This window comes from Myiozetetes cayanensis, unplaced genomic scaffold (genome assembly GCF_022539395.1).
Source record: "Myiozetetes cayanensis isolate MyiCay16 unplaced genomic scaffold, myiCay2020 scf67, whole genome shotgun sequence".
Lineage (NCBI taxonomy): Eukaryota > Metazoa > Chordata > Aves > Passeriformes > Tyrannidae > Myiozetetes > Myiozetetes cayanensis.
In genome coordinates this window covers 160,038-175,993 of record NW_026087931.1, presented here as the reverse complement: position 1 = coordinate 175,993, position 15,956 = coordinate 160,038, and the positions used below count along the sequence as shown (strand labels likewise).

Here is a 15,956-nt window from a genome sequence, read left to right as displayed (position 1 = left end):
AGCAGTGGATGGAGGGTCACAGCTGTGGATGGAGGGTCACAGCAGTGGATGGAGGGGTCACAGTGTGGATGGAGGGTCGCAGTGTGGATGGAGGGGTCACAGTGTGGATGGAGGGGTCACAGCGTGGATGGAGGTGACACAGTGTGGATGGAGGGGTCAGAGCTGTGGATGGAGGGGTCACAGCAGTGGATGGAGGGGTCACAGTGTGGATGGAGGGGTCACAGTGTGGATGGAGGGGTCACAGTGTGGATGGAGGTGACACAGCAGTGGATGGAGGGGTCACAGTGTGGATGGAGGGGTCACAGTGTGGATGGAGGTGACACAGCAGTGGATGGAGGGGTCACAGTGTGGATGGAGGGTCACAGCAGTGGATGGAGGGTCACAGCAGTGGATGGAGGGGTCACAGTGTGGATGGAGGGGTCACAGCAGTGGATGGAGGGGTCACAGTGTGGATGGAGGGTCACAGCAGTGGATGGAGGTGACAGCAGTGGATGGAGGGTCACAGCAGTGGATGGAGGGTCACAGTGTGGATGGAGGGTCACAGCAGTGGATGGAGGGGTCACAGTGTGGATGGAGGGGTCACAGCAGTGGATGGAGGGTCACAGCAGTGGATGGAGGGTCACAGCAGTGGATGGAGGGGTCACAGCAGTGGATGGAGGGGTCACAGTGTGGATGGAGGGGTCACAGCAGTGGATGGAGGTGACAGCAGTGGATGGAGGGGTCACAGTGTGGATGGAGGTGACACAGCAGTGGATGGAGGGTCACAGCAGTGGATGGAGGGGTCACAGTGTGGATGGAGGGTCACAGCAGTGGATGGAGGGTCACAGCTGTGGATGGAGGGGTCACAGTGTGGATGGAGGGGTCACAGCTGTGGATGGAGGGGTCACAGCAGTGGATGGAGGGGTCACAGCAGTGGATGGAGAGGTCACAGTGTGGATGGAGGGGTCACAGCAGTGGATGGAGGGTCACAGCTGTGGATGGAGGGTCACAGTGTGGATGGAGGGGTCACAGTGTGGATGGAGGGGTCACAGCAGTGGATGGAGGTGACACAGTGTGATGGAGGGTCACAGCAGTGGATGGAGGGGTCACAGTGTGGATGGAGGGGTCACAGTAGTGGATGGAGGTGACACAGCAGTGGATGGAGGGGTCAGAGCTGTGGATGGAGGTGACACAGTGTGGATGGAGGGGTCACAGCAGTGGATGGAGGTGACACAGCAGTGGATGGAGGGGTCACAGTGTGGATGGAGGGGTCACAGCAGTGGATGGAGGGGTCACAGCAGTGGATGGAGGTGACACAGCAGTGGATGGAGGGGTCACAGCAGTGGATGGAGGGGTCACAGCAGTGGATGGAGGGGTCACAGTGTGGATGGAGGGTCACAGCAGTGGATGGAGGGGTCACAGTGTGGATGGAGGGTCACAGTGTGGATGGAGGTGACACAGCAGTGGATGGAGGGGTCACAGTGTGGATGGAGGGGTCACAGCAGTGGATGGAGGGGTCACAGTGTGGATGGAGGGGTCACAGCAGTGGATGGAGGTGACACAGCAGTGGATGGAGGGGTCACAGCAGTGGATGGAGAGGTCACAGTAGTGGATGGAGGGTCACAGTGTGGATGGAGGGGTCACAGTGTGGATGGAGGGGTCACAGTGTGGATGGAGGTGACAGCAGTGGATGGAGGGGTCACAGTGTGGATGGAGGGGTCACAGCAGTGGATGGAGGGGTCACAGTGTGGATGGAGGGGTCACAGTGTGGATGGAGGGGTCACAGTGTGGATGGAGGGGTCACAGCTGTGGATGGAGGTGACAGCAGTGGATGGAGGGGTCAGAGCAGTGGATGGAGGGGTCACAGCAGTGGATGGAGGGGTCACAGTGTGGATGGAGGGGTCACAGTGTGGATGGAGGGGTCAGAGCAGTGGATGGAGGGGTCACTTTCTGCCTCCTCCTCTGCTCCTCCCAAGGCCTGGACCCCCAGGAGGTCCCTGGGAGACACTTTTGGAGCTGCTCATTGCTCTCAACAGCTTTCACCGAAGCCCTGGGTGGTGGGGGCAGGGAGAACCCCTTTTTTGGGGGATTTTGAGCCGTTTCTGGCGGTTTGTGGTTTCTGCCGAGGCTGCAGCGGGAGGTGGGGGAGGAGGGCTCAGCCCTGGGAGCTGTGAGGAGCCTGGGGGGGCTCAGCCCTGAGGACCACCCGGCCCTGGAGGGTCCTGGTGGGCAAACAGCCCTTCCTGGAGCTGCCCATGATGGGATGGGAAGAACCCAGGGGTGAGGGGAGGGGGTTTCACCGCTCTCAGCCCTTGGGCTGCTCCTCAGAAATGACCCCAAAACCCCTCTGGGAGCGAAACCAGCAAGCCAAAAGGAGGAAGTTGGTGTTTGGGGGCTGTGGTGAGAGCAGCAGTTGGAGTGCTGGGCAGCGGGAGCGGCACAAACCCGGGGAGAGGGGGGAATTATTTGGGATATTGAGGGGGATTATTTGGGATATTGAGGGGGGTTATTTGGGATATCAAGGGAGATTATTTGGGATATCGAGGGGGGTTATTTGGGATATCAAGGGGGATTATTTGGGATATCGAGGGGGGTTATTTGGGATATCGAGGGGGGTTATTTGGGATATCAAGGGGGTTCTTTGGGATATCGAGGGGGGTTCTTTGGGATATCGAGGGGGGTTCTTTGGGATATCGAGGGGGTTGTTTGGGACATCGAGGGGTTGTTTGGGATATCGAGGGGGGTTCTTTGGGATATCGAGGGGGGTTGTTTGGGATATCGAGGGGGGTTGTTTGGGATATCGAGGGGGGTTATTTGGGATATCAAGGGGGATTATTTGGGATATCGAGGGGGTTTATTTGGGATATCGAGGGGGATCAGTTCATCCCACGAGAATGGGGGTCACTCAGTTCATCCCATGGGAATGGGCGTCAGGATCAGTTCATCCTGTGGGAATGGAGGTCAGGGTCAGTTCATCCTGTGGGAATGGAGGTCAGGGTCAGTTTATCCCATGGGAATGGGGGTCAGGGTCAGTTCTCCAGGAACTACTCCGATGTGAGTCCTCCTCCATGGGGTCAGTCCCTCAGGAACTGCTCCAGGTCCGTATTCCATGGGGTCAGTCCCTCAGGAACTGCTCCAGGTCCGTATTCCATGGGGTCAGTCCCTCAGGAACTGCTCCAGGTCCATATTCCATGGGGTCAGTCCCTCGGGAACTGCTCCAGGTGCCTTTCCATGGGGTCAGTCCCTCAGGAACTGCTCCAGGTCTGTATTCCATAGGGTCAGTCCCTCAGGAACTGCTCCAGGTGCTTTTCCATGGGGTCATTCCCTCAGGAACTGCTCCAGGTGCTTTTCCATGGGGTCATTCCCTCAGGAACTGCTCCAGGTCCCTTTCCATGGGGTCATTCCCTCAGGAACTGCTCCAACTCCTTTTCCATGGGGTCATTCCCTCAGGAACTGCTCCAGGTCTTTTCCATGGGGTCAGTCCCTCAGGAACTGCTCCAGGTCTGTATTCCATGGGGTCAGTCCCTCAGGAACTGCTCCAGGTCCGTATTCCATGGGCTCAGTCCCTCAGGAACTGCTCCAGGTCCATATTCCATGGGGTCAGTCCCTCAGGAACTGCTCCAGGTCCATATTCCATGGGGTCATTCCCTCAGGAACTGCTCCAGGTGCTTTTCCATGGGGTCATTCCCTCAGGAACTGCTCCAATTCCTTTTCCATGGGGTCATTCCCTCAGGAACTGCTCCAGGTCCCTTTCCATGGGGTCATTCCCTCAGGAACTGCTCCAGGTCCTTTTCCATGGGGTCATTCCCTCAGGAACTGCTCCAGGTCCATATTCCATGGGTTCAGTCCCTCAGGAACTGCCCCAAGTGGGTCCTTCCCACCACCCTGGAGTCACCTCACCCTCAGAAAACCCCCAGGCTCTTTGATATTTTTTACACCTTAAACCCACAACTCTTCATTTTACCCCTGAAAGGCAAATCCAGCAGGTCTGCACCCCCCAGCTATCCCAATTTCCCGGTTCTGCTGGCGATTCCAGCCTCTCAATCCATGGCAATTCCCTCCCTGACGTGCCTGAACCCTCCCGGCCGGAGGATCCCTCGGCTCCTTCCCATCCTGGGGTTGCAACATTCCCTCTGGCTGGGGTTGGAATGGCTTCAAACCCTGGAAACCCTTTCCCCCACCCTGCTCTGTCACACCCCGTGCCCAGAGCCACTCCTGGCACTGCTGGTGGCTTCCCTGGGTGTCCTCCCTGGGACGTTCCCGCTGCTCCGTGCGGCCTTTCCCGGTTCCCTGTCCCGGTTCCCGGCGTGTCCTGGCGCTGCCGCCGCCCCCTCCCGGCTCCTGGAGAGGCTGTTTGTTGTCTCCTGGCTCCTCTCCTGGCTCGGGATGCCTTGGCAGCACCTCCAGGAGCACGTGGTGGTGCCTTTTGGCAGGCGCCGGGAAGTGTTGGGCAATCGCATCCTCTCCGGGAGCAGCTCCCGGCTCCTCCGACTCCTCCGGCGCTGGCACCGGCGCTGCTTTCCCAGCCTGGGCACCACCATCCCTCCCCTCCCCTCCCCTCCCTTCCCCTCCCTCCTTCTCCCCTTGTTTTCCCTGGATTTAACTCCTTGTGATCTCCCTCTGTATCCCAAACTGGGGGGGTTTCCCGGGCTGGATTCCTCCTCCTCCTCCTCCCGACCTGCTCCGGGGCCGCCCTGGGGATGTTCAGCCACATCCAGGAACAGGATGGGGATCCTTTTCTGGGTGAACTTTCCCCCCCCCTGCAGAGCCTTTCCTTTCTGGATTTGGACTGGGAGGAAGGGGAGGAAGAGGAGGGGGTCGGTTGGGTGGCAGGAGCTCAGGGAATGATCCTCCAGCTCCTCCACAGTTGAACCCCACGTGAGGATTCCAAGGTGGGGTTATCCCTGCCGGGATCCAGGCCCTGCCTGGGCTAAAGAGGGGTCTTCAGAGAGGGAAAGAACATTCTTGGGATCTCCTGGGGTGGGAGGAGACCCACGAGGATCGCCCAGATCAGGTCCTGACTCCACACGGGGCAACCTGGGAGGGGCTTTGAGGGATTCGAGGGATTTGAGGGGGTTTGAAGGATTTGAGGGGGTTTGAGGAATCAAGGGGCTCTGAGGGATTCAAGGGGCTCTGATGGAATCAAGGAATTTGGAAGGAATCAAGGACTTTTGAAAAAATCAAGAGGGTTTTGAGGGAATCGAGGGGCTTTGAGGGAATTGAGGGGCTTTGAGGGAATTGAGGAGTTTTGAGGGAATTGAGGAGTTTTGAGGGAATCAAGGGGGTTTGAGGGAATTGAGGGGCTTTGAGGGAATCGAGGGGGTTTGAGGCAATCAAGGCACTGATGGAATTTTAGGTGAACTGAAGGGGCTTTGGGGAATCAGGTTTTGAAGGAATCAAGGAGGGGCTTTAAGGAATCAAGGATCTCTGAAGGAATCGAGGGGCTCTGAGGGAATCGAGGGACCCTGAGGGATTCAAGGGACCCTGAGGGATTCAAAGGGTCTTGAAGGAATCGAGGGGTTTTGAGGGAATCAAGGGGTTTTGAAGGAATCAAGGGGTTTTGAGGGAATCAAGGGGTTTTGAGGAAATCAAAGGACTTTTAGGGAATCAGGGGGGTCTGAGGGAATTGAGCTGTCAGGGAACCTGAGGGGCTCTGAGGAATTTTAGGCACCTGTGAGTCTGGAGGGGGCTGGAGGTCCCACCTCCCTCTCCGGGTCGATGTTCCCCAAGGACCCTCCTCGTGCTCCCATTCCCGGGCCACCCTCCCTCTGTGTCCCATTTCCCTGCCCCCTCTCCCGCTGCCTGACCTACTTCCCAAGGTCTTTGATCCCTTCCTGGAATTCCAGGTGACTCCAGAGCTCCGGTTGCTCCCATTCCCTCCATCCCTGCCCGTGGAAAACGCGGCCGTTGCCCTCGGGGTCGCCTTTGCTCCCGGTCCCTGAGCATTCCCAAGGTCCCTACGGTGGGAATTGTCTTGGATTCCAGCCCCATTTCCACATGGATCAGCCATGGGAAACAACAGGAAATCTCCCCACCTGCCTCTCCTTGGGAGTGAGAATTCCCTGGAATAACCCATTCCAGGCTCGGCAGCCGGGGAGGGAAATCAGCCCCTCTTCCCTTCCGGGATGTTGTCGGGAGCCCCTGGTTTGCCCGTGGGGGATGTTACAGGGGAAAACGTGGATTTGGGATGTTTGGGGTGAGCCAAGGGGGCAGCTGCAGCCCCGTTGGGTCCAACGTGGCTACTCCACATCCCGGCGGGAACGGCGCCCGATCCCCATCCCTGGGGATCCCTCGGGAATTCCCAGTGCCGGCCTTGGCGTCGCTCCAGCTCTCCCAGCCAAGGAGAGCTTTGGAGTGTCGGGAGGGGAGGGAAAAGAGGAGCTGGGGCTGAGCCAGGGCCGGGAAGAGCCGAGCTGGGAGGGATCCGCCGGCTCCCTTGGCAGGAATCTCGGCAGCTCGGGATGCCAGGGAAAAGCGGCCGCTTCCAACCTCATCCCAGGCAGCTGCCAACAACCCAGCCGGCCTTCCCAGGGTGTCCCACACCCCTCGGGGATCTTCCTCAAATTCCAGGGCTCAAATTCCAGGGTTTTTTTTATTTTTGGGAAGTGGCACCGGCTGCTCCACACAGATCTTCCCGCTAATCCAGGGGTTGTGCACCCAGAGCTGATTCCCAGGAGTGCTGGGGTTGTCCAGGGGGGTTTTCCCTCCCCTCCCCTGTGTGGGATCCGTTGGGAATCGGGGTGAGGGGTCGGGAATCTCGGAGGGATCCCCACAGGTGTCACCTGAACACCCCAAACCCTTGGGATGAGACCCCCCCGGGAGGATCCCCTGGAACCTCCCGTGGGCTTTCAAACTCCCTAAAAACCTCGGGATTGGGACCATTGGGGGTCCTGAATCTCCCAGGAGCCAGTGGGGCATGGATGGAGCATCTCCCACCCCTTTCTAAGCTGTTTTGGGATGAAAAAAGCAGGAATTGGACCCTCCAGTTCCTTCCAATTCCACCTTCCCTGTGCTGAGGGAGCTCCTGGCGCTCTTGGAATGTTGGTGCCTCTCCCTGGCTGGGTTTTGTCGAGGCTTTCCCATCCCTTGAGGGGTTTCCTGGTGGAATTCCGGGCTGGATTGTCCAGATTTCCTGAGGATTTTCCAACCCCATGAGTACCAAAAATGTCAGGGAACACTTGTGGATTGGGAACACGCCAGGATCCAATTCCTTCTTCCCAGGGAGGAGGGTGGGGATGAGCAGAGCCCCATCCAAGGTGATCCCACCCTCCTCCACCTTCCATATTTCTCTTTAGGGCTCCATAAATAAGTTGTGTTTTCCATAAATCCCTTTGGTTCCTCTCCTGGAAGTGCTGGGAGGGGACAATTCCCACAGGGATCGTCCATCCCTGATCCCACCGAGCTTCGAGGGCTGTGCTTGTTGTGCTGGATTTGTGATCCAGGGGGATTTTGGGTCCAATCCAGGTGGATTTTGGGTCCCAATCCAGGTGGATTTTGGGTCCCAATCCAGGTGGATTTTGGGTCCCAATCCAGGGGATTTTGGGGGCCATTTCCACCCTTGGAGTGGGTTTTTTGGGAACACTTTGTGCCTTTGGCTCCGATCGGGTTGTTGTGGCCCCGTTTTTTTGGGGAGGAGGGGGAGGAGAAGGGGGCAGCGCCAGGGCAGGGGCTGAGGGTCCCAAATCCCTCCTGGATGGGGAATTCCCGCTCTTTGCTTTTTGTTGGAATGGTTTGACAGGAAACCCGCTGGCTCTGGCAGAGGGGGGAGGGGGCCTTTGGGGGCTTTTTCCAGCCTGGGGGGTCCCAGCCTTGGGAATGGGGGTGGGATGGGGAGAGGCTCCCCCACCCCCCCATTCCCATCCCCATTACCTCCTTATTCCCATTCCATTCCCATCCCCATTCCCTCCCTATTCCCATTCCATTCTCATTCCCATTCCCTCCCTATTCCCTTCCCATTCCCTCCCTATTCCTTTCCCATTCCCATTCCTATCCCATTCCCTCCCTATTCCCATTCCATTCCCATCCCATTCCCATCCCATCCCATTCCCATTCCCATCCCCATTCCCTCCCTATTCCCATTCCCATTCCCTCCCTATCCCCATTCCCTCCCCATTCCCTCCCCATCCCATTCCCATCCCCATTCCCTCCCTATTCCCATTCCCATTCCCATCCTATCCCCATTCCCTCCCCATTCCCTCCCCATCCCATCCCCATCCCCATTCCCATCCCATTCCCATTCCCATTCCCATTCCCATTCCCATTCCCATTCCCATTCCCATCCCATCCCATTCCCATCCCCATCCCCATCCCCTCTCCCCCCATCGCTCGCTCGGCGCTCGTCCCCTCTCCCTGCCGCCCTCTCCGTGTCTCTGCGCTCGGCGCGCTGGCCTGGCGGGCTCCCTGCGCGGTGCCCAAGATGGCGGCCTCCACCTCGGGCTCGGCTGCCGCCTCCCTGCCGCCCAAAGTCGCCAGCGGCGGCGGCGCCGCGGCCCTGCGACCGCGACCGCGGCGGGGACGGCGACCCCGAGCCCCCGGCCGCGCCCGAGCCGGGTGAGCGCCCCTTCCCCTGCGCCGGCCCTGCCCTGCCGCGCCTGGGCTCACCTGCGCCGCCCCCTCCCCTCACGCAGCCCCCGGTGCGGCGGCTGGCCCGGGGCCGGGAGGGCCCGGCGGGGGCGGCGGGAGCGCCGGGGGAGCCCACGGGGGCCGCGGCCGGCGAGACGCCGCCTTCCTTTGTCCGGGACCCGGCCCCGCTTTGTCCCCGGCGGGACCCCTGGGCGGCGGCCCCCGGGACGGGCCTAGGCCCGGGGCCCGCGGGGAGCGCCTGCTCTGGCCATCCTGGCCCCGCGGGGCTGCGGGGGGTGCAGGGCCTCTCTTGTCCCCCCCCCGGGTGTGCCCGGTTCCTTCGCCCACCCCCCCGGGGGATGCGGGGGGTGCCCGGTCCGCCTGTCCCGGTCCGTGCGGGGGATGCCCCGACCCCCCATCCCGGTCCCTCCATCCCGGATCCTCCATCCAGGATCCCCCCCTGGGGATGTCCCACCTCTCCATCCCATCCCCCCCGCGGGGAATGTGCCCGGTCTGTCCATCCCTGTCCATCCATCCCGGTCCGTCCATCCCGGTCCGTCCATCCCAGATCCACGGTCCCAGTTCTGTCGGGAATGCGGGAGATGCTCCGTGTCCCTCCATCCCTTGGGGGGGTGCCCGGTTTCTCCATCCCAATCCCTCCATCCCGGTGCTCCCGGGACATTCCCGGTCTCTTCTTCCCGGTCTCCCCAGGGGTGCCCGGTCCCACCATCCCGGTCCTTTTGGGGGTTCCCAGGGTTGGGAAGCGGCTCCTGAGGAGCCCCCCGGGGGTGTCCCCAGCCCTGTCCTCGGCCACCCCCTGCTGGGACCTGCCACTGTCCCTGTCCTGTCCCCTGCTGGGACCTTTCACTGTCCCCTCCCCTCAGGGACCTGTCCCCTGTCCTGCTGGGACTGCCACCTCTCACTGTCCCCTCCCCTCAGGGACCTGTCCCTTGGCCTACAAGGACCTGCCACCCCTCCCATCCTCCCACAGGGACTTGTCACCATCCTGTGCCATCCCCTGAGGGACCTGCCACCTCTCCTGTCCTCACCCCTGCTGGGATCTGCCACCTCTCACTGTCCCCTCCCCTTAGGGACCTGCCACCGCCTTTGTCCCCTCCCCCTTAGGGACCTGTCACCTTCCCTGTCCCCTCCCCTTTAGGGACCTGCCACAGCCTTTGTCCCCTCCCCTCAGGGACCTGCCACCATCTCTTTCCTGTCCCCTGCTGGCAAATGCCACCTCTCCCTGTCCCCTTCTTTCAGGGACCTGTCCTCTCACCCACAGGGACCTGTCCCCACCTCTGAGGGACCTCCCATCATCCTTGTCCCCTCCTCCATCCTTAGGGACCTGTCCCCTCCCCTTAAGGACCTGCCACCACCCCCTGTCCTACCCCTCTTAGGGACCTGCCACCACCCCCTGTCCCCTCCCCTTAAGGACCTGCCACCACCCCTGTCCTACACCTCTTGGGGACCTGCCACCACCCCCTGTCCCCTCCCTAAGGACCTGCCACCACCCCTGTCCTACTCCCTCTTAGGGACCTGCCACCACCCCCTGTCCCTTCCCCTTAAGGACCTGCCACCACCCCTGTCCTACCCCTCTTAGGGACCTGCCACCACCCCCTGTCCCTTCCCCTTAAGGACCTGCCACCACCCCTGTCCTACCCCTCTTAGGGACCTGCCACCACCCCCTGTCCCCTCCCCTCAAGGACCTGCCACCACCCCTGTCCTACCCCTCTTAGGGACCTGCCACCACCCCCTGTCCCTTCCCCTTAAGGACCTGCCACCACCCCTGTCCTACCCCTACCACTGTGCCTGTCCCCTCCCCTTAAGGACCTGCCACCGCCCCCTGTCCCCTCCCCTTAAGGACCTACCACCACCCCTGTCCTACACCTCTTGGGGACCTGCCACCTTCCCTGCAGGGAGCTGCCACCCTCCTGTCCTGGGCTGCCACCTCTGTCCCCTCCCCTTAAGGACCTGCCCCCATCCTTGTCCCCTCAGGGACCTGCCACCACCCCTGTCCTGTCCCCTGCCACCACCCCTGTCCTGTCACCTCAGGGACCTGCCACCACCCCTGTCCTGCCCCTGCCACCACCCCTGTCCCCTTCCCTCAGGGACCTGCCATCACCCCTGTCCTGCCCCTGCCACCACCCCTGTCCTGTCACCTTATGGACCTGCCACCACCCCTGTCCTGCCCCTGCCACCACCCCTGTCCTGTCACCTCAAGGACCTGCCACCACCCCTGTCCTGCCACTGTCCCTGTCCTGTCCCCTCCCCTTAGCAACCTGCCACCACCCCTGTCCTGCCCCTGCCACTGTCCCTGTCCTGTCACCTTATGGACCTGCCACCACCCCTGTCCTACCCCTGCTACCACCCCTGTCCTGTCACCTCAGGGTCCTGCCACCACCCTTGACCTACCCCTGCCACTGTCCCTGTCCTGTCCCTGCCACTGTCCCTGTCCTGTCACCTCAGGGACCTGCCACCACCCCTGTCCTACCCCTGCCACCACCCCTGTCCTGCCCCTACCACTGTCCCTGCCCTGTCCCCTGCAGGGAGATGCCACCTTTCCCTGTCCCCTCCTCCATCTTTAGGGACCTGTCCCCTCCCTTTAAGGACCTGTCCCCTTCCCCTGTCCCCTCCCTTTAAGGACCTGTCCCCTTCCCCTGTCCCCTCCCCTTAAGGACCTGTCCCCTTCCCCTGTCCCCATCCCTCGGGAAGCTCCCACCTTCCCCATCCCCCTCCCTGCAGGGTCCTGCCACCCTCAGTGTCACTGTCACCCCCCGCCATTCCCTCTCTCCCTCCTTTCTTCCCTCCATCCCTCCATCCCACCTGTCCCTGTCCCTGCCAGTGACATCCCAGTGGGATGGGTGTCCCCTGTCCCTGTGGGAGGGTTTATCCCCCTCAGAACATCCCAAATTCCCCCTGGAGCAGCCCCAACCTCAACCCCCCCATATCCCATTCCCCTTCATCCCTCCCTTTCTCCCTTCATCCCATCCTGTCCCTGTCCCTCCCAGTGACATCCCAGTGGGATGGGTGTCCCCTGTCCCTGGGGGGTGTCCCTTGTTCCTGGGGAGGGTTTCTCCCCCTCACAACATCCCAAATTCCCCCCCTCTCCCTGGGGGAGGGTTTTTTCCCCTTGGAACATCCCAAATCCCCCTGGAACATCCCACCCCACCCCGTATCCCTTTCCCCCTCCCCATCCTGACCCTCTCCTTCCCGGCAGTCCTGGCTCCCGAGGAGGACGAGCTGGTGGCCATGGAAGTGACTTCCCCCCCTCCCATCCCGAAAAAAAGCTCCGCTCAGCTGGACCCTCCCCCGCCCCGGATCGGGACCAAACTGTCCCCGGAGCCGCCCGGGAACAAACCGGAGCCTCCGGACGCCAAAGGTGGGTGATTTCCCGGGATTCCCCTCCCATCCCGCATCCTGGCACCGGGTTGGAGCCAGGCAGGGTCTGTGTGACCCCATCCAGGAGGATTTTCCGGGTCCTTTTGGTTAATTAGTGTGTTAATTAAGAGGGTGGTTGTGTCCTGCTCCAGGGTCGCAATTCCCGGTGCTTTTCCTTCCCTAAAGTTTTCCAGAGTTCTCTGGGACCGACCTGCCCTCCCTCAATCAGCCCTCCCTCTCCTAATTAACGACCTTCCCCCAAAATGATCCCTTTGAGATCCCTCTGAGGTCCTGAGCCCTCCCTGTTGGCTTCCAAATCCCTCTGGAAAAACATCCTGGAGCGGGAAAAGCGACTTCTCCCACTCTGGAGCAGCAATCCTTGTCCTCCCACAGCCCTGCTCGCTCTTCCCAGGTCATTCCCCCCCCTGCAGGGGGTTGTGGATCATCCAGAATTAGGGATGGGGGTGGTGAAATCCTCAGGGATATTCCTACCCCTGGGAATTCCACCCTGCAGGCAGGAATATCCGGAGTTCATTATCCTAATGCTCATAATTAGGGATGGGGGTGATAAAATCCCACAGGATGTTCCCCCCTCATGTAAGGTTATGGTGGAGCATCCCAATGCTCAAAATGAGGGATGGGGGTGGTAAAATCCCTTGGGATATTCCTGCCTGCTCAGGGATTTGTGGAGCATCCTGAATTAGGGATGGGCTTGATGAAATCCCCTGGGATATCAGGGATGTGTGGAGCATCCCCATGCTCTAAATTGGGGTTGGGAATGATAAACATCCCTCGGGATATCCCAGAGTTCACCATCCCAATGCTCAAAACCAGGGCTGGGGCGGGGGGTGGTCAAAATCCTTTGGGATATTCCTGCCTGATATTCCAGGAGTGTGTGGAACATCCAGAATTAGGGTTGAGGGTGGTAAATTCACCTCGGGATATTCCCTGGGGATCCAGAGTTCATCATCCCAGTCCTTAAAATGAAGGTTTGGGACTGTAAAAATCCCCTGGGATTGGAGCCCCAGCTTGTCCATCCACTACCCCTTGTGCTCCTACCCCAGCCATTCCCTGACTTTTGGTTTTTCCCAGTTTTCCTGCCGTTCCCAGCCCAGAGCCTGACGATGTGCGAGGTGTTTGGGGGCAGAAATATCCCAAATTCATCCTCCCAATGCTCAAACCTTGGGTTGGGAGTTGCCCAGCTCCCCCAGGATTGGATCACTAGCACATCCTACCCCAACCATTCCCTGATTTCCCTTTTTTCCCTGTTTTCCCTACCATCCCCAGCCCAGAGCCTGATGATGTGCGAGGTGTTTGGGGGCAGGAATATCCCGAGTACTCAAAACTTGGGTTGGGGGTTGCCCAACTCCCCCAGGACTGGATCAGCAGCACCTCCTGCCCCAGCCCTTCCCTGATTTCCCTTTTTTCCCTGTTTTCCTGCCGTCCCCAGCCCAGAGCCTGACGATGTGAGAGGTGTTTGGGGGCAGGAATATCCCGAGTGCTCAAAACTGTGACCCAGCTCCCCCAGGATTGAGTCACCGGCACCTCCTACCCCTCCATTCCCTGATTTCCCTGTTTTCCTGCCGTCCCCAGCCCAGAGCCTGACGATGTGCGAGGTGTTTGGGGGCAGGAATATCCCGAGTGCTCAAAACTGTGACCCAGCTCCCCCAGGACTGGATCACCAGCACCTCCTACCCCCTCCATTCCCTGATTTCCCTGTTTTCCTGCCGTCCCCATCCCAGAGCCTGACGACGTGTGCGAGGTGTTTGGGGGCAGGAATATCCCGAGTGCTCAAAACTGTGACCCAGCTCCCCCAGGACTGGATCACCAACACATCCTACCCCCGCCATTCCCTGATTTCTTCCTGTCGCCCCATCCCAGAGCCTGACGACGTGCAGGTGCTTGGGGCAGGAATATCCCGAGTACTCAAAACTTGGGTTGGGGGTTACCCAACTCCCCCAGGACTGGATCACCAGCACATCCTGCCCCAACCATTCCCTGATTTCCCTTTTTTCCCTGTTTTCCCTACCATCCCCAGCCCAGAGCCTGATGATGTGCGAGGTGTTTGGGGGCAGGAATATCCCGAGTTCACCATCCCAATGCTCAAAACTCAGGTTGTGGGTGGCCCAAATCCCCCAGGACTGGATCAGCAGCACCTCCTACCCCAGCCCTTCCCTGACTTTTGGTTTTTCCCTGTTTTCCTGCCGTCCCCAGCCCAGAGCCTGATGATGTGCGAGGTGTTTGGGGGCAGGAATATCCCGAGTGCTCAAAACTGTGACCCAGCTCCCCCAGGACTGGATCACCAGCACCTCCTACCCCTCCATTCCCTGATTTCCCTGTTTTCCTGCCGTCCCCATCCCAGAGCCTGACGACGTGCGAGGTGTTTGGGGGCAGGAATATCCCGAGTACTCAAAACTTGGGTTGGGGGTTACCCAACTCCCCCAGGACTGGATCAGCAGCACCTCCTACCCCAGCCATTCCCTGATTTCCCTGTTTTCCTGCCGTCCCCAGCCCAGAGCCTGACGACGTGCGAGGTGTGCGGCGCCTGCTTCGAGACGCGCAAGGGGCTGTCGAGCCACGCGCGCTCCCACCTGCGCCAGCTGGGCGTGGCCGAGTCGGAGAGCAGCGGGGCCCCCATCGACCTCCTCTACGAGCTCGTGCGCCACAAGGGCAAGGCCGACGGCGCCGCCCTCGTCCCGCCCCTGGCCAAGAAATCGGCCTCCCCCAAGGACCCCGGGGCCGCCCCCCGGCCCGCGCTGCTGGCCCTGGCCAAGGCCGAGCGCCCGCCCGACGGCGCCGTCAACAAAGCCATCAAATCCCCGCCGGGCTTCGCCAAGGCCCTGGCCCAGCCGGGCTCCCCCGTGCTCAAGAAGGTGCCGCCCGCGCTCTCGGCGTCCCCGTCTCCCAAGAACTCCGAGGAGAAGAGCTCCAAGCTGGCGCTGAGCCCGCTGCCGGCGTCGCCCAACTCCCAGTGGCCGCAGGAGGAGGACGGGCCCCTCAACTTGAGTGAGTTCCTGTCGCTTTTCCGGGGGCTTTCCCGGGGGCTTTCTGAGGGTTCCTGAGCCTTCCCGTCCTCTCCCTGCCGTTTGGTTGTGGCTGTCTTGGCCTTGCCTGTCAACGGGCATTCCCGCTGGGATTTTGGGAGTCTCTCTGCGCTCCCAGCCCTTCCCGTCTCTTCCCTGGTTCTCCCGGCTGCTCTGGGCGAGCTGGAGCGCCCTGGGGTGCTGCTCCTGATCCCGATAAATCCGAATCCCGATGCGGGGGTTTGGCTGGCATCCCATTCCCACATTCCCCGCTCCTGGAAAACCTCCAGGACTGGTGCTTCCATGTCCTTCTTCATCCTCGGTTTCCATCAGGGACTGATTCCCCACACCTTGGGCAGCATCCCGCTTGGCTCTTCCCGCCTTTTCCCGGAGCGCCATGGCTTCCTGGGGATGTTTCATCCACAGCTCCAAGGGCTGTTGAGCTTCTTGGGGTTGATAGCTCCTCATCCTCGTTTCCAGGCTTTCCCAGGGAGCACATCCCACCAGTGGCAGCACCAACAGGCGCCGCTCCCCTGAGAATCTCTGCTCCAGTGGGAATCCTGGAGCCTTTGGAGGTCGTTTCCTGCAATAACACGGAAAGCAGCCTCCAAATATTTGCTGTATCCGCCCATTCCCTCATTCCAGGGGCAGCCTTAAGGCCTGAATCCCTGCAAACCCCGTGGCCGGACCTTTCCCAGCGTTCAGCCCCACTTCCAACTTTGGGGATCATCCACATCCATCCCCTGAGCACCACAGTAAATCGGTTAAAAAACCAGAATTCCCAGAACTCCCAGCAGCGTTTCTTGGGATGCCCCTGGTTGATTCATTTCCCTAAATTCTGTTTGCCATCGCCAGCTCTCCCAAATCCCATCCCAGATTTATCCCCAACCCCATCCCAGTTAATTACACGACAACTGATTGTCTTGGGGGGCAGAGCCGGTGGCAATATTTGTGTGGCAGCCGGAATTCCGGGCAGTTTTCCCTCTGGAATTCCACTCTCTCTGCAGCCTCAGG

The 15,956-nt window shown here is 60.4% G+C and overlaps 1 protein-coding gene and 1 long non-coding RNA gene across 4 annotated transcripts in view; both read left to right on the top strand.

The window, feature by feature from the left end:
• Window positions 1-15,956, top strand: part of WIZ (WIZ zinc finger) — a 54,850-nt gene that overhangs the window by 30,850 nt on the left and 8,044 nt on the right. For all 3 annotated transcript variants that reach the window (XM_050337495.1, XM_050337496.1, XM_050337498.1), the window contains exons 6-7: window positions 11,759-11,920; window positions 14,431-14,925. In XM_050337495.1, the coding sequence (XP_050193452.1) occupies window positions 11,759-11,920; window positions 14,431-14,925 (657 nt within the window). The remainder of the gene's footprint in view (window positions 1-11,758; window positions 11,921-14,430; window positions 14,926-15,956) is intronic.
• Window positions 2,915-4,337, top strand: LOC126651557 (uncharacterized). Its single transcript, XR_007631741.1, has 3 exons — window positions 2,915-3,240; window positions 3,481-3,521; window positions 3,805-4,337. It is a non-coding gene; the product is annotated as an uncharacterized LOC126651557 (long non-coding RNA).